Genomic DNA, 16991 nt, shown 5'->3' with positions numbered 1-16991 from the left:
TAGTTGCATATGAGTTCCAAGCATACCAGACAGAGCAGGAAGCTTTAGATGTCAATGCCAGAGGCTTAATGAAAAGAAAAAACGGGGGAGAGATGAAGCAAGCGTGGTAGAGAAGAAAGGTTTGAGATGGAATTGAATTTAAAATGTTTTCTTCTGTAGCATATGAGGGGTCCATCTAAGTTTACTAGCACTCTGTAGTAGTCAACAGCATAATAGCCATCCATGCTGTTTTGATCATTTCCTCCTATTCCCATTTGGCAAAGTATTTGATGTCCCAACTGCTACACTTCACACTTTGACTCTTAATTTCATCATTTCCATAGCAGCCACATTGTCTTTGGAATGAATTTCGTTCATGCATAAACATGAAGGCCCTTAGGGAAGTTTGAGGATGGTTTAGCGATTATGTTGAGCATGTGATGAGCAATTTGTCTCATTGTTTGAAATCTCCTCTCTTGTTTCCCCTCCATTATCTCCACCCCCTCAATCACAGCGTGGCAGTGGCTCGCTCACGAGATGTACCTGCCTTTGGACCGCCTATTCCTGAGGATGCTACGTTTCCGAAGTCTACTGTCTTTCGAGATTTCCTGCTAGCCAAGGTCATCAATGCTGAGAATGCAGCCCACAAGTCGGACAAGTTCCGCGCCATGGCCACTCGGACGCGCCAGGAGTACTTGAGGGACCTGGCCGAACGGCATGTTACAAGCACACCGATCGATCCTTCGGGCAAATTTCCTTTTATTTCTCTGGCCCATAAGCGTAAGGAAAAGACTCGGCCATATTTTGGGGGAGAGCTGCGTAGCCCAGGAGCCATCACCTGGCCTGTTTATGCTGAGGACCATGGAGCCGGAGGAGAACTAGAGGCCCTGCTGGCCATTTCAAATGACTTTCTAGTGCTGGTGGACCCAGAAGCCAAGGCTGTTGTCTTCAACTGCGCCGTCCGAGATGTCATTGGTTGGACGCTGGGAAGCCCTGCTTCCATGAAGATCTACTATGAACATGGAGAGAGCATCTCCCTGCGCTCCATCAATAACAACACAGAAGACTTCCGCGAGGTTATCAAACGTTTAGAGGTAAGTTTGGAGTTGCACAAAAGTATCATGACAGGTTTTTATTTTATTTCTAGTTTTTACATTTGAAGGATTTTTTCCCCTGAAAGTTTTTTGTTACATGTACAGAACATGGACTTGAGATCTTGTTTGTTTGTTTTTTTGTTTTTTATACCCATGTGCATTTATAACTATCAAGCTTTCACACAAGCTTAAAGTAGTTTTTTTTTATAGCTGTGCTGTGGATGATTTATTGTGTGAATTAATGGTGTTTAAGAGAGCCTTTGCATAACTGTGCAGTGGCTTGAATGTACTTCTGATTTGGCCCCCTGCCCATTATGTCACTCTTGAAGTGCAGGAGCTGTTGCCATGGTAACTAGTACTCTGCGAACTGAAAGCTCATGATCTCCATCACAGTCATGAAGCATGTTAGGAGAGCTTTATTTATACATGGGGGGGGGGGTAAAAAAAAGCCTTGATCCTGATTTGCAGTAGTGTATAATAGCTTATGATAGATTTTTGACAAGGTCTTGCATCCTTAATAGAGGGAATCGCTTTCTAAATTGAATAAAATTGCTTTTGAAACCAGAATTTATTTATTTTTTCCACTCCTTTTTCTCAGCACCTCACTAAAGGCTGTGAGACATCTGATATGACCTTGAGGAGGAATGGCCTGGGCCAGCTTGGTTTTCACGTTAACTACGAAGGCATCGTGGCAGAGGTGGAGCCGTATGGCTATGCCTGGCAAGCGGGGCTGAGGCAAGGCAGCCGATTGGTCGAAATTTGCAAGGTGGCTGTGGCAACACTTTCACACGAGCAAATGATAGACCTGCTCCGCACCTCAGTAACTGTGAAAGTTGTCATCATACCGCCCCATGAGGATGCCACTCCTCGCAGGTGGGTCTGAGTATCAATTCATTTCTTGATTCATTATTCCTTGAGTGAATCCTGGTAAATAAGTAGGCAGTAATTATTTTTGTCAGGTAGAAAAGTAAACCACTCATTCCAAGTTTTGCAATAAGACAACAAATCAAAACATTGCACCTTTGTGCCCACACGTGCAATCCAAAATAGAAGAGATTTGCCTTCCCAGTCTAGGCTTGCCTGCAGGCACTGTGCCAACTTGAAGGTTATAATGATCAGGGTCTAAACTACAAATCATCACCAGATTTTTATGTGCATTCACTGTGTTCGTTTTTACAGTTTTGTCATTAATGTAAAAAAATAAAACGTTTAAAGACTTTTCAGTTTTATAGTCCTTACAGGAAGGTTGGTTGGTTGGTTAGGTTAGGACCAGGGTGGAATACATTTTATGTAATAAAACTTTTATTCAGCATGGATATGCATCAAATTGATCATGATTATTTCTATTCTTTTGTGAACTTTAATTTCATCCATCAAGGGAAAAAAAAATCACAGTTTGCACAAAAAAATTAAGTAGATGTTTTTAACATTGACAGTAATACAATATTTTTCTTTAGCCCCAATTCAGAATATTAGAATGATTTCTGAAGGATCGTGTGACAATTCTACTTTTGCATCACAGGAATAAATTACATTTTAAAATATATTAAAATAGAAAACAGTTTAAATAATAATAAAATTGTGCTAATTTATCACAGTATTATTGTTTTGAGTGTATTTCTGACCAAATACATGCCGCCTTGGTGAGCATAAGAGACTACCTTTAAAACATAAAAACAACTTTATTTTACATTCCTGATACACGTGCATTATATGCACTTATTATAGTGATTACAGTTATTAACTGGGTAAAAACAAGTAGACATTAACCCTGAACCTACCCCTAAACCTAACATAAACCCATGTAATTACCTTATTTTACATTATTTAAATAGGTAAGTACATTGTAAGTAGATGTAAGTACCCATACTGTACATCTTTTGAACAGTATGGGTATGATCTGCAAACTTTTGAACAGAAGTGTAAATAGCTAATTTCACCTTTAAGATAAATCAAATGCACTTCATTGCCACTAACTGCCTAATTCATCGTCTTGCAGGGGCTGTTCAGAACTGCACCGCATGCCAGTCGTAGAATATAAAGGCAGCAATGAGAGCGGCTCATTTGAGTACAAGTTTCCTTTCCGGAGCAATAACAACAAATGGCAGCGCACCTCGTCCAGCCCACAGCAGTCCCTCACCGCCTCACCTCAGAGTCACAGTGGAACCCCGAACCGTGCCGTCAGCCTGGGGGCCAGCATGGGCAAGACCCTCTCTGCCGAACGGCCCGAAAGAGCTGCTGCCATCCCCCGTAGCGTGTCCAGTGACGGCCGACCTCTGGACTCTAAAAGGTGTGTACGATGACTGCCTTGATGTAGTGGAGCTTTTGTTAAGTTGCTCTTCCCGTCATATTTTTTTTTTGTCTCTCGTTTATCTGTATTTGTGTGTATCGCTCTTTCTCTACCTCTCTCAGGATGTCTCCAGGTTCTGAGAACTATGCCCTGACCTCGTCTCTCATGTTGGGCCGCTCGCCACACAACCGCAGTTCCCCCAGTAACCTCTCCTGCTCCAGTGACACGGGCTCAGGGAGCTCCGCTCACTGGAGGCAGAAGTCCATGCCAGAGGGGTGAGGCTCTACTAAAAACTGTCCATCCCTTAATCACCCAGTCGTCTCACCGCTTTATCTGTTCAAGCTTTCTCACAGTGTTTTTTATGACAAGATGGCTGTGGCATCCGCAAAATGATGCATGCGATTTTACAACATATGCATGTTTATGTTTCCGTTATAGATTTGCACTCAACAGGCACTCTCCTCTCCCAACGGAGCGGCCAGTAATGGCAGAGGATGGAAGCAGCGGCAAGTCGACCCCCAGCTGGCCCAGAGTAGAGGACAGCTCTGACAGACCACCATCAGGTCAGACCACACTCCATCAGTGATGAATTATTAAAAGCAAGGGGGATAAATGTAAGGTGTCTGGAAGTGAGAGGGGGAAAGATCAATAGAGAAGCACTGCTGGAAAAATATTAATGAGCTAAACAAAACTGTTAACTGAATGAAAGGTTGAAAGGAGAGAAAAGAATGGCAGTGAATATTCAAAAACAAAAATAGTACAGCTATTACTGGGTTCTGAGGCCTTTAGTGCTCCATATTTGAATGAAGTGTTATTATGGACTTCTAGACTTCATGCATCAAAGGATGACAACATTCATAAACCCTCGGGACACAAAATTGAACTTGTACTTAATTTAACAGTAACACCACCTCCCGTAAGCAGCCTTCAAGCATTTCTTAAATCAGATGCTTTTATCAAGCTTTATTTGAAAATATCACTGTTGTTCATTTTTCAGTTGTGACCATATTTCGGTTACAATGTCCATTTTACCTGCATATGAAATGATAGTTTCTTAGCTAATTATGTTAATAAATGTTAATTAAAAAATAAACAACAGTCAGTTCAGTTGCTATTTATTTATTTCCTTTTTTTGTTTAAGCTTTTTAATCTCTCTCTCTCTCGCTCTCTTTCTCTTTCTTTATTTCAGCTTAATTTTAATTACTGAACATTAATTAATTACTTTTTTAGTAGTTTTAGTTTCAGTTAACAATAACAACGCTGGTGCTACAGACATAGTTCCTCAAATCATGTGGCTTGTTGAGGAAAGGTGTGCTATTTTCACCAGACGTGCAATTTTTACCTGGTCTATGATAAAGAGGGCATAAAATAAATAAATAGACTTGCACTGAAGGAAGGATCTGAACATCAAAGAGACTCTTTTGACTTGAGCCTGTAAGTAACCATTTAGAACACCTTAGCAACCGCATAGCAATGTCCAGGCAACCACCCACGACACCTAAGCATAGTGATGGCCACACAGGCAAGCGCCATTCAAATTCACTTGAAGATATTTAAAAACCTTGTCTTTCTTCTCAAGTGATTTCATTAGATAACCCTAAAAGGGATGCATTGTTTTAAGAACTCGGGCAAGCTCTTTAAAACACCAGTGCATTGAAACCCTTCTTCTGAGGGTTTTAGTTGCCTTGCTGTAGGCTATGCGGTTTCATTCATTATCCACCTGGCCTTGACAGGTTAATTTTTTGGGGGGCCACACTTGTTTTTGACAGCAGGTCGGCTCCATTCGGTGTTCTCGCCCTTCTAACTCACAGCAGATCATCTGATCCTTCCCTCCCCCAGAATACCTCTCTCTTATATAACCGTGGTCAACCTTAGAGCGTTTAATAGATCAAGCGTTGCCTTTGAAAGTAAGCTGTGTCCAGTGAAAGGAAACAAACATAAACGGTGTCTCTGAACAGCAGGCTTTGTATGGGTTCAAGCAAAGACAGAAATACCTCCTCTTCCCTGCTGGTATGGTTGTGTAAGCACTCTTTTTGTGCCTCTAGCACCCCCCTCTCACTCTTCCAGGTCCACGTGTGCTGTGACTCACACTGCCACCTCCTTTCTGCGTATTTTTCTTGTTTCTCTTCCTCTCTCCATTCCTCGGCTTCTCCACATCTCCTGTGTTTGACAGGATTATTCCCATTTTTTTTTCATAACTCTGCAGGACTTGCTGCCTCCACTGTCTGTCTCTCACTTTCCGTCTCTGTTAATGTCCCCTCTTTTGTATATTTCTCTGAAACAAGCTTACAGTTTTCAGCTTCTCTGATTGTTGTGGTCCAGCGGCCCACCTCCACATTTTGAACCTTCTTAGCTCCGCTATGTGACCTCTCAGAGACCCGGACGGTAATAGCAGGGTCCATCCCACGCAAAACACATCTGAGCCGTTCGGCCCGGTAAACTATATGACCCGTGCTGTAAATGTTACCACAGCCTAGAATTATACGCCGCTCTCATGATTGCAGTCGACTTTTCGGAGCATGAGAGGTCAGTCGCCAAATTCTGACCTATGTCGGTCTTTTAGGGTGGCTTTGAATTTCAAGGACTTTAAATTCTTCCTAACTACACTGAAAATTAAAAATAAATATTTTCTATTTTCTATAGATATTAAGTATAAAACGGTTTGATTTAGGACATTATGCACCACTAAAACAAACAGAAAATTAATAAAAATACAAAATTGAGCTAAAATAGCCATTCTACATGAAAACCAATCCTATGTATTAGTAAAATAATTAGTCTGAATCTTAGGATGTATAAAAGAGAACTGCTTATGAATAAACAATACAGAACTAGTTATTAGAGGAAGACAGATATAAGAAGGTGAAAAGGAAGAGAAGAGGTTTTTTTTTTTTATCTTTTCTGCTGTAGTTGTATCTGTATCTGTTTTCCTATGGGAGACTGGAAGGCATGTGACATAAAATCATATGAGGCATACAAGAGCTACACTTTTCCAGATTTCTGACATTTTATGTTGCTCATTGACATCTGAGCTAATGCTTTTCCCAGTAACTTCTAGATACTTTTCTTGAAGCGATGCTCCATTTTTCTAAAGCATGTTAGCACAAAACAGTTTTTTCTGGAATGAATTTGACTTGATTAAACAGTTTTTGATTTTATCTTAAAAGATTGTGGTTTGTTCAAATTGAGTTTGAGTTCTGATTCTGAAAAACAAGCAAAACTCTGCTTTGAATCGCTGAAGGGAGGTAGAGACAGGAAGTGGGGTGTCAAGAGGGGAAGGAAAGCCTTTTCATAAAGCTCTAAAGGAATTGCCCCCCCCCCCCCCCCCGACTATGTGCAGTGGCTCATGCATGTACGAAGAAATGACCTTTTCCCCTAAACTTTTCACAAATGTATGTCCACTCGATTATGTCTTAAAGCTTGTGAACTCTGATGCGCAAAGTGTCTGATATCCATCCATCCATCCCCCTCCCCCTCATGTAATTGCTTGCACCATCTATTTTTGTTACACTGGCCATTATGTAACAGCCAACAATTACACAATAGTTTCATTTACACTCAATATCCTGTAATGAATTCAGAACAGACTGTGTTAGCTATATTGGTCAAATTAGATTGCTTGGAAATCTAACTTTTTTATTTTTATTTGAAGGAATTATGTTTTATCATGTGTGCATGTATGCATTGTGTGTGCTTGCACATATGCATGTGTACTTTGGGCTTTGTTTATGACATTGCTTATCTAAATGAGTCTCAAGTGTGTGTTTGTGTGTTTCCTCCCTGCTGTTGTGCCTTCATTTTTTCTGTTAAGTACCGTCTAATGTCCAGTTTTCTAATGCGTTCTTATCTCTTATGTTCTGTAGATGCTCCAGTCACTAAGTCTAGCTCGTCCTACTCTGGTGCCCCACGCATCCAGAGACAGGAACAGGTCATTCACCTTTCACCCAAGAAGGGCAGCCAGGTGGGTTCTTGAATGCTGCATATAACTACGCTTAAACCACTTCACTAAAGGAGCTTTAAGTGCAGAGTGTGATTATTCAATACCACACACATTAAGTATTATTAGTTAAACATTAGTTCATTAACACCAAGCAGATATGTTGGTTAGAAGGTTACTTGAAAGTAATCCTTTAAGACTGAAATCCACTGAAGTAGCAACTGGGTCAATAACATATACAGAAAGTTCAAAATTTTGGGGTCAGTAATATTAAAAAGTGACAGCATCAGTTTCCACAACAAGATTAAGCAGCACAATTTAAAAAGATTAAGAAGTTAATATAAAAAATGTTTTTTATATATATATATATATATATATATATATATATATATATATATATATATATATATATATATATATATACATCAAATCATCAAATTTGAATGATTTCTGAAGGATCATGTGACACTGAAGACTGGAGTAATGACTGCTGAAAAATTCAGCTTTGCCATCATAGAAATAAATTTCATTTTAAAATATATGAAATTTTTTTACAATAATATACAATTTTGAATTGTGATAATATTTCACAATATTACTGCGTTTTGATCAAATAAATGCATCTTGAAAAACATTTCCAAATCTTATTGGCCTCAAACTTTTGAACAGAAATGTATGAGAAAATGTACTCCTTGTATTCATGTTGATTTTTTTATGATTTTGAGAAATTTTAAATCATTTTCAAGAAAATCACTGGAATCAATAGAATCACTCTGACAATGTAGTGTGGTGTATGCATTAAGTAGAACATTTTTCTAACAAAACATTTTTTCTAAAATACATGAGTTTTAAAATACTTTTTTTTTTCAGTGTAGAACGTGTTTTTTTATATGAATAACCTGAGCTAACCTTGCCATGTCTAGATGTTTTTATCCAGGCTGCTGAACAATAAGCATGTGTTTAATAGCACGTATTCATAAAGGTCTCCAGGGATCCTCTCTATGATATCATTTCCTCTTTTATTTTTTGTGTTGATTAAAAACTTTGGTCTGCTAAATCACAGTTGATAAACAAAATGTGTTGCAAATATTAATGAGCAGTTAAGCATTTTTGTTTATTCTTTATTTTTTCTAAGAAATTGCTCATTGTGGTGGGAAATCTGGTTTGCTTTGGTGCAGCTCTTTCTGAATATATGACCTTTTCAGTGTCCATTTCCTTTTTCTTACAGTCTGAGGGTCCATACTCCCAATCTAGCAGTAATACGCTCTCCAGCACCGCATCTAGTGGGGGTCACAGCGATGACAAGTGGTATGATCTGGGCAGTGGAGGGATGGGAGACCAGCCGGACTCTGAGCCGAATGGACTGGGTGGTGGGTATCTGCAGGGTGCTTCAGCCGACAGCGGCATCGATGCCACATCATACGGCCCCACCCATGGCAGTTCCAGCTCTCTGCTGGCTGTGGGAGCTACTGGTGCTAGAGAAAGAGCTCCCTCACCCTGGCACAGCCCCACAGAAGGGGGCCGCAGGGTGCTTGAGAGGTCCCCTCCTGTTGCTGAGTCCCCAGTGTCCCCTCCAGAAGGGCCCCCTACTACCCGAAGCCCACCGACCCATCTACTGGTCCGGGATGGCAGTTCCTACAGTCTGGGTGACATGGCCTCTTATTCTAGGTATGCATTTTACTATGGTATTTTTTTAGCAGCAAAATTCAGTTCTCTGATATCCTGTATCAAATGTTTGTACTAGGAATATTTTATACATGTGTACGTTATATACATATACTTACTATAAAGTATGTATACTTATTTTCTGAGGTAGTATAGACATGTTTTCCCCTCATCTGGCTCTTCCTCAGCACACGCCACTCTGTCAGCCCTGCCGTCCTGAGCTCCAGCCACAGCTCCCCACGTGAAGAGTCTTCCTCAGCCACCTCTCCCTCCTCCTCCTCCTCCCAGAGCTCAGTGTCACCTGGTCCTAAGAGTTTCTATCCGCGCCAGGGGGCCACCAGCAAATACCTGATTGGCTGGAGGAAACCAGGCAGCACCATCAACTCTGTGGACTTTGGGGACACACGCAAGTAAATAAAGGAGCTTGGCTGTGGGTGTGATGGATGGCTGAAAGATGTGTGACTGGATTATTAAGGTGTAAAGGAGTAATGTTTGAAAAGATAAACAAAGGCACAATTTCATAAATCATAGACTAGTTACAGTCCTGTTTAATAAATTTGTCACAAGTGGTTTTATATACAGTTAGGTTTGATCTAGTAGTTTTTACTCTCTGACCTTCCTCTTTAGTGGCAATAAATGCGTGATCTTTCTGTCCAAAAATATAAAATATGAAGCTTTTCCTCGGTGGCTCTTGTATTTATTGTTTGTTACCAATACATGACTGACACCTTCTGGAGAAGAAGAGTAATAACAGTGAAATGAATTCTGTCCATAGTGGTCCTGTAAATATGGAAATTGTTGCCATAAAAATAACAATCAAGTATCTTATGTTTTAATTATTATACTTTTTTCTTCAGAAGACCACAGGGTGAGGGGACAGACCCCGGGTCGTCTCAGTCCAGGCCCTCTCTTAGGGATCTGCACTCTCCTCAAGCCATGTGCAAGTCCACAGTGGAAGAAGATCTGAAGAAACTTGTGTCGCTAGAAAGTCCCCCGTCCAAGCAGCACAAGGACAAGGTCTGTCAACTGAGAGAACTATAATGCTAAGCCAGTGTGCTGCATTTTTGAATATGGTTGGCCAATTGCAACAATGGCCCTGTTTACATCTGGTATTAGGGATGAATGATTAATCAAAATTGCAATATAATAGTTCTCATTTTAAAAGATTAGCAGAGTTCACTGCACAACTATAATGATAACTGCACAGAGGAACTTTTTTTTTTCTTAGCCAGAACAATAAACATTTGTTTAGCAACAGATGACAAAACTACAGCACACACTCAGAATAAAGAGAACATTACTGTGTGTTGGTATGTTCACGTTTGTATAGTTATCATTATAGTTATCTTTATGGTTATTGATCTTGGTGTGAATGGAAACAGATCATCAACCATATATCCCTTCCCTCCCCTTCTCTTCCCTGCAGTCCTCCTCAGGTCCAGTGAGCTCAGGCAGGCGTTCTCTGCACCGGACCCTGTCAGATGAGAGTATATACCGCGGTCAACGGCTGCCGTCTCTAGGAGATTCAATCCTGGAGCAGGCTCTGGCCAACGAGGTGCTCTTCAGCTGCTCTACCCTTCCACGTTCCCCGACCACCCGTGGCGCCCCACTGCGCAGACCTTCCTACAAAATGGGCATCAAGATGCATGGTGAGAATACCCATCACAATTGGGTCAGAGTGCTGTTACAGGCTGGCACATTCTATAATGGTGTCCTGAAATTGCTAAATATCATAGAACAAGCCTGTAGTCATCAACAGGGGGTCCGAGACATGACTGCAGGGGATCTATCAACTATTATTTGATCTCAAACTAATTCTTGTGGAAAAAAATGAGACAAACAAACAAACTTCAAAGCTAAAATTCAGCTAAATGTTTTATTGTCTGGAAAGATTTGTACTTTTTCACTGAGTACTGTGAGTTATGAAAGTGCATTGCAATGTAGTTCTGTTAAAGTTGATAGTTCTCCTCTAGATTTGCCCTTCATGTTGTGTAAGATCCACACTCCACAAGCTCTAACTGGGCAAAAGCACACAAATCACACACATGCACACGCAACACAGCACCTCATGGTTTCTCATTGGCTATGTGTTAGGTGACCTCTCAGCGTCTGACACCTCTCTAGCAGACCTGCACGAGCGACAGAGGCCCCCTCCTCCTGAACTGGGTCTCATGCCCCTCCCGGACACGGACACAGACAGCGGCCTGGACTGGACCCACCTCGTAGATGTTGCCAATGCTTTCGAGGGTGAGAGAAGACCACAGCGCAGTGAGCACGTTTCTCTTCTCTTTCTCTCACCTCCTCAGCTTTGCACAATCCACCTGTCCATCTTTTTTTTCACCTAGTGTAAGGGCACTTTCATATTGATTGTTTAAGCTACACTATGTAACTAACGATTCATAAAATTAGCTTTAGCAAGATAAAGTGTAGACCATTTTATTCCAAAGATGAAAAACTTGCCATGACTGTCATTACCACCACTATATCCTGCCGGTATTGACACTCAAACCCACAACCTCTGGGTTACAGTTCTGACTCTCTAACCATTAGGCCGCGACTGCCCTAATGAGAGTGTGAAAAGTGTGTTATGGCAATTTAATAACAGATCGCAGGGCCAAAAGTGGGTACTGTATTTTCCAGACTATAAGTCACACTTTTTTTCATAGTTTGGCTGGTCCTGCGACTTATAGTCAGGTGCAACTTATTTATCAAATTTAATTTGACATGAACCGAGAGAAATGAACCAAGAGAAAACATTACCGTCTCCAGCCGCAAGAGGGCGCTCTATACTGCCAGAGATGCTGCTCAGTGCTCCTGTAGTCTACACTGAGCAGCATAGAGCGCCGTCTCGCAGCTGGAGACGGTAATGTTTTCTCTTGGTTCTTGGTTCTTAATAAATGCGACTTATAAATGTTTTTTTTTCCTCGTCATGACGTATTTTTGGACTGATGCGACTTATACTCAGGTGCGACTTATAGTCTGACAAATACGGTAGTTAAAGAAACACCTATTACTGGGTGTCAATAACTTGATATGTCTTAACTTTAGAGTTATTTAGGCTTAGGTTAAGGATTGATCCATTTTGTCATGTCATGATTTGCTGAAATGTAAGGATTTAGAATGAGTGAACTGCTGTTATATAAATGGGAATGTCCCCTGAGGACTTTGACGGATGGACAGATGTGAAATCATCGTCTGTGTTAAGCTCGAGGTGCTGCTTTATCATATGCCTAATACTCTCTTCACGGTTAAATTAATGCTCTGCTTGTCATCACGTCATCATCTCTCTCTCAACTCCATCACACTCTTCTTCTTCATTCCCCTCTCAGTGCAGCGAGCGTTTATGTTTAGTTCTCAAGACGTCAGTCAGAGAGGAGAGACTTCACTCAGTCCTCAGCATGTAGAGCTGCAGCCAGTGCCACACACCCGACTCTCCCCCAGGTACATCCACCATCAAATGTGTTCTTTTTAATTTTTGTGAATGTGGTTTCTTTGCACGTCATCCGTTTTGTCCTAACTTTGGTTCTTCTGTCAGTGAGGGGCCTTCAAGCTACAGTGGCAAGGTTTCTCAGCTGGAAGCTCTGGTGAAGATGTTGCAGGAGGACTTAAAGAAAGTGAGGAGAACTTGTACAATATTCAGAACAACCTCTTTGACTTCTACAACCCTAGTAACTCTGGGCGAGTGTATTCGCCCTCAACCTTATCCTTCTCTCACCCTGTTTTTCTTGTCCTTCAGGAAAGGGAAGAGAAATTGAAACTGCAGGCACAAATTAAGAGGCTTTGGGAGGACAATCAGAGGCTGCAAGAAGAGTCTCAAAGCTCCGCTGCCAAGCTCAAGAAGTTCACGGAGTGGGTCTTTAACACCATCGATCTGAACTGAGCCATCTGCAGAAGACGGGCAAGATCAATAGACTTCTCGAGGACCAGACAGACGTGGAAGAGACTTATACTCTCTCAAGTGAGAACGGATAGAGAATTGGCCATTCACAATTCAACATAGTTAGATGTTCACATTAGCATTCCTTTACAAACTATGAACACATCTGTGGTGATAATGACCAATTCTGACATGGATCAAATTCAAGATAGGGAAAAAAATACAAACATTTAGCCCATTTCTGTGATGACTTCTCCTCTCTAGATCCCCCGGGACATCATTAGAAATGCCCACAGGAGTTTCTAGTAACTGACTGTGATGACAGCCTCTGACTTCCAGGCTGTTTCACTTTTGTCCCTCCTGTGCCCCACTTAGCCGTGACAACCTGACATTCGGTTCCAGTCATTTGGATCGTGCTATAGACCTGCCCCATGAAGACCCCCTGCCTCAGAGTTCTCTGCTACATGACCATATTTCAGCATCCAACACCATGACGTAACATTTCACGGCGCCTTTGTGGTTTTGGAGTTTGCTTTTGTCCTCAACTATAGAAAGCCTGTTCTGCAATGTTCTGGCGAAACCAATCTACGAACTTCATGTGCCACCCTGCTCTTCAGATACCATTTGTGTTTTAAATGAAGGAACACCATTTTTCTGAGGAGGCCTGAAGTGATTTGCTCATAATGAAGTCAAAATTTGTGTTGTGATGTTTCATCTCAACATCAATGTAAGCAATAGCAGGGAGTCTGTCTAAATCCTTGTCCTGAAGACTGCACTTGCAAATATAATGACTTTGGCAATATCCTGCCTCGATTCCTCTCAAGTACATCTCAAGTCTACGGTACGGACGCTGATGATCCTACAAGTCTGGAATTTAAGGACAAGTTTTATTTTGGGAACAGTTCGGCTATTTATTGTTTATGGTATGATGAGTAATCAATTATGATTCTCTATGCGTGCGGACATCTGTGAATAGTGTTTAATTCAGAAGATGTCACTTCATTTGGTATTATTTTTATTTCTAGTAGAGTTCTGCCTGAGCTGCAGTATTTTTTTGTTGTGCGAGTTGTGGTGCCCTAGTCTGCTATTGTGTTGCTTTAGTGCCATCTAGTGGTAATAAGTGATCGTCTCACTTGACTTCAGCTCTAATCTATTCCAGTTTGGTTTTCTATGTTGCCTATACACACCCATATTGATGGAAACCTTCCATTCAATCAAGAGATAATGCTATAAAAGCAGATACACAGGTATTGGATTCAGTATCAGGGATGAGAGGTTTTCAGAGAAAAGGGGAAAAAAGGAAGGAGAAAAAAAAAACTAAGAGCAGTTTCAAAGATGTATGTGAACTCATTACAGGAGACATGAGTTCTCATGAAAAATGCAATGGGCTGCTCACAGGAACTAGCCTCAGAAAGAATGCACTCATTTCTCTGGTGCTGGGGCCGTCATTGCACAGTAAGCGCAGAACCAGAGGGACGGCTTAGTTAAGAGCCTGGTTCACTGTCTGGAATCAATAATATTGAACGACTTCCCTGTAATCTCACACCGGTTATATCACTTTCCTCTTGTTGTCAGTTCCTCACTCCCTCGTATGAACATAGTGGCATTTGCAGAGCAAAAAGGTCAGTCATCAAAGATAAAAAAATCCCGCCCTACTATCACTGACCCAAGTAATGTATATTGTATAGATCTCCATGTTCTGGTTCGCAGGGCCTGTTTATACTGTTCAGGAAATGCTAGCTGGTTTCTCAGTATAATGAAGATGGGATCAATTTCTGGATACTTTAAGTATTATGAAGAAGATGTGCACAATGGATCTGGAGGTAACTATGATTTGAGTTTGTGAAAAGTGAGCAGTCATTATTGGTTCTGTTGTAGGAATCACTCGAAGTGTCTCAGAAAGTGCCTCCTGATGCCAGCAGAGAATGACACACTAAAATTTGCCAAACATTTTGCCTCGGTCAAAAATCCCTGTAAACAGGGATGACCTGCACAACATGAAGAACAACGAGTTTATTAGTATCCATTCCAGGTTTTGTTTCTTTAGTCAGGAAGGTGAAACAAGAGCATCAAACTCCCTGACTGCAGAAAACACCACTCATATCTCTCCCCTCTTTTTTTTTTTTTTTTTTTTTTTCACATTCTCACATATCCTTTATCCTTTTTAAACACATAAATGGCTTTGTTCAAGGTAAATATTGATGAATGTGATTATTTTTGTTTATTAAGTCTTTCTCTTTTCTCTTCTAATTTTGTTCTTAGCTTCCTTATTTAAATTTCTTTGCACACTTTTTTTTTCAGTTTTGTAGAAATCTATTGGTTTACGGACATGCATAAGCATATGGCTCTTGATGTTGTTTGTTGTTCTTACGTATGCAGTCACTTTTGAGAGAGACCAGGCTGGGATTGTTTTCCCTTCCTCGATCTCTTTTATATCGTGTCGTTAGACGTTACTCCATATATTCTCCATCTAAACTTTAAAGAATTGTGTTTTTAATGATGTGCACATTTTAAAAAGGAGCATTACAATTACAAACAAAAAGTACTGTTTACATATACTGTTCATCTTCTTTGTAAAGTGTAGAGGTTTAAAAAGAGACTTTCCAGTGATTACAGTATTAAGGTTTCATAAATAAATAATATTAAAAACTTGATTTGCGGTGCTGTAATTATTCATGAACTGGTCAAAACAAATGGCTCGTGCTTGCCGCCTGCTCTGAGGTGTAATCTGCCATTGCTTTCTGAGCCAATAAATTAATTTAAATGCCATAGTTGAATGTTCTTCCAAGTCTCCTTGTGTTTATTCTTATTACTTTGATCTGTGTCCTTGTTTTATGTCCTTTTCTCCATCAGTGTTGTGCTTTTGTGGGAGAGGCTGATTTTTGCCATGGTAATGGTGACGATAATTGTACCTTGCAGTAAGTAATCAGCAAAGGCCAAAAATCCCATCTAATGTCAACGTGGCAGTAGCATCCAGTGATATAGCTGAATTTGCAGAATGAAGTCCCTTTTATATGCTATGAAAATCTTCTCTTTGTGGAAATGCTAATGTTAACCCGAAATGGAAAAGAATGTAAAGGGCATCTCTTACCTGCAGCGGCCTATTCTGGCCAGAAGTCTGTGCAGCTTTTACCGCACACGCTAGGAAAGTCAAATAACCTTGCTGGATTTTCATGCTTGTGGTAGAAGACATTTCTGATATATCAGCGAGCAAATGTCAATGGTATTATTATCTGCCTCAGACTATTGAAAATGGACATGTAGAAGACTTGAGAGCACAGACCCAGACTGAAGTGGAGTGTCCTCTGCTTGGGATTAACAATGCAATAGGGAATTTTCAGTGCACTTGAAATAAACATGTTATAGAACAAGTAGTGGGAGCAAAGGGCTTAGAGCTCTTCCCAGGAGAGCTGACTGTTGTAAATGCTGTCAGAATCCTGTGCAGACGTCAGTAGACTGAGCTCTCCACTATTTGCACTCATAACAGAAAAGAACCAGGATAGAAATTAGATAACAATGCCATAAAAATACACCTCATATCTTCCTACTTCCTTAATGTTTAAAACCATTTTTGTTTATTGTTAATATATTGCAGTTTTTAGACGACCTTTGATCACTTTGGTCACAAATTTTGTTGGGTTTGATTTTAGACTAATACTAGACAGCTCTTTATTGCTTTAGGCACAGTCAGACTCTAACACTTGACTTGTATTCTAAGCTTCCTGTTCTAATAATTGCCACTTACTCAACGTGCCCTTTCCTGCAGGTCTCTGGTAAGAAAGAAAGAACATAAATGCACAGCAAATGTAACACTCTTGTGACATGTTACCTAATATACATTGGAGCATTACTTTCAAGGCAGAAATCTCTCTAATTCAGTGCAAGCAAGGAGAAAACACTTGCACTTGCAACATATTCATCCTGCAGCTCAGATGATTTATTTTCTATATGAAATAGAAAACAGCAAATTTAGTGAGATGATTGTGTGTGTGTGCACGCAATGCAATTAGACTCCTGGAGATAGGGAAACACCTCTGTGCATTTCTTGCATCTCTCACTAGTCTAAATAATTAATCTAGCCTGGAGTGGGTGGGTTTTTGATACTGACCATTTGTGCTGATGCCGCTATGCGCCAATGTCCATTATGAC

The 16991-nt window shown here is 40.6% G+C and overlaps 1 protein-coding gene across 4 annotated transcripts in view; it reads left to right on the top strand.

Moving 5' to 3' along the window:
* The window catches only part of LOC127938756 (signal-induced proliferation-associated 1-like protein 1), a 79564-nt gene extending 64068 nt beyond the window's left edge, over positions 1-15496 (top strand). For 2 of the 4 annotated variants that reach the window (XM_052535597.1, XM_052535598.1), the window contains exons 8-21: positions 494-1073; positions 1672-1946; positions 3073-3363; positions 3486-3638; positions 3802-3926; positions 7227-7324; positions 8529-8968; positions 9154-9375; positions 9823-9982; positions 10392-10614; positions 11060-11233; positions 12295-12406; positions 12501-12579; positions 12702-15496. In XM_052535597.1, coding sequence (XP_052391557.1) covers positions 494-1073; positions 1672-1946; positions 3073-3363; positions 3486-3638; positions 3802-3926; positions 7227-7324; positions 8529-8968; positions 9154-9375; positions 9823-9982; positions 10392-10614; positions 11060-11233; positions 12295-12406; positions 12501-12579; positions 12702-12845 — 3076 coding nt within the window. In that variant the 3' untranslated portion in view covers positions 12846-15496. The remainder of the gene's footprint in view (positions 1-493; positions 1074-1671; positions 1947-3072; positions 3364-3485; positions 3639-3801; positions 3927-7226; positions 7325-8528; positions 8969-9153; positions 9376-9822; positions 9983-10391; positions 10615-11059; positions 11234-12294; positions 12407-12500; positions 12580-12701) is intronic. The other 2 variants (XM_052535599.1, XM_052535600.1) reach the window with 1 other exon arrangement.
* The last annotated feature ends 1495 nt before the right edge of the window (positions 15497-16991 follow it).

This window comes from Carassius gibelio, chromosome A20 (assembly GCF_023724105.1).
Source record: "Carassius gibelio isolate Cgi1373 ecotype wild population from Czech Republic chromosome A20, carGib1.2-hapl.c, whole genome shotgun sequence".
Lineage (NCBI taxonomy): Eukaryota > Metazoa > Chordata > Actinopteri > Cypriniformes > Cyprinidae > Carassius > Carassius gibelio.
The sequence above is the reverse complement of the archived record's forward strand: the minus strand, read 5'-3'. Positions and strand labels throughout refer to the sequence as shown.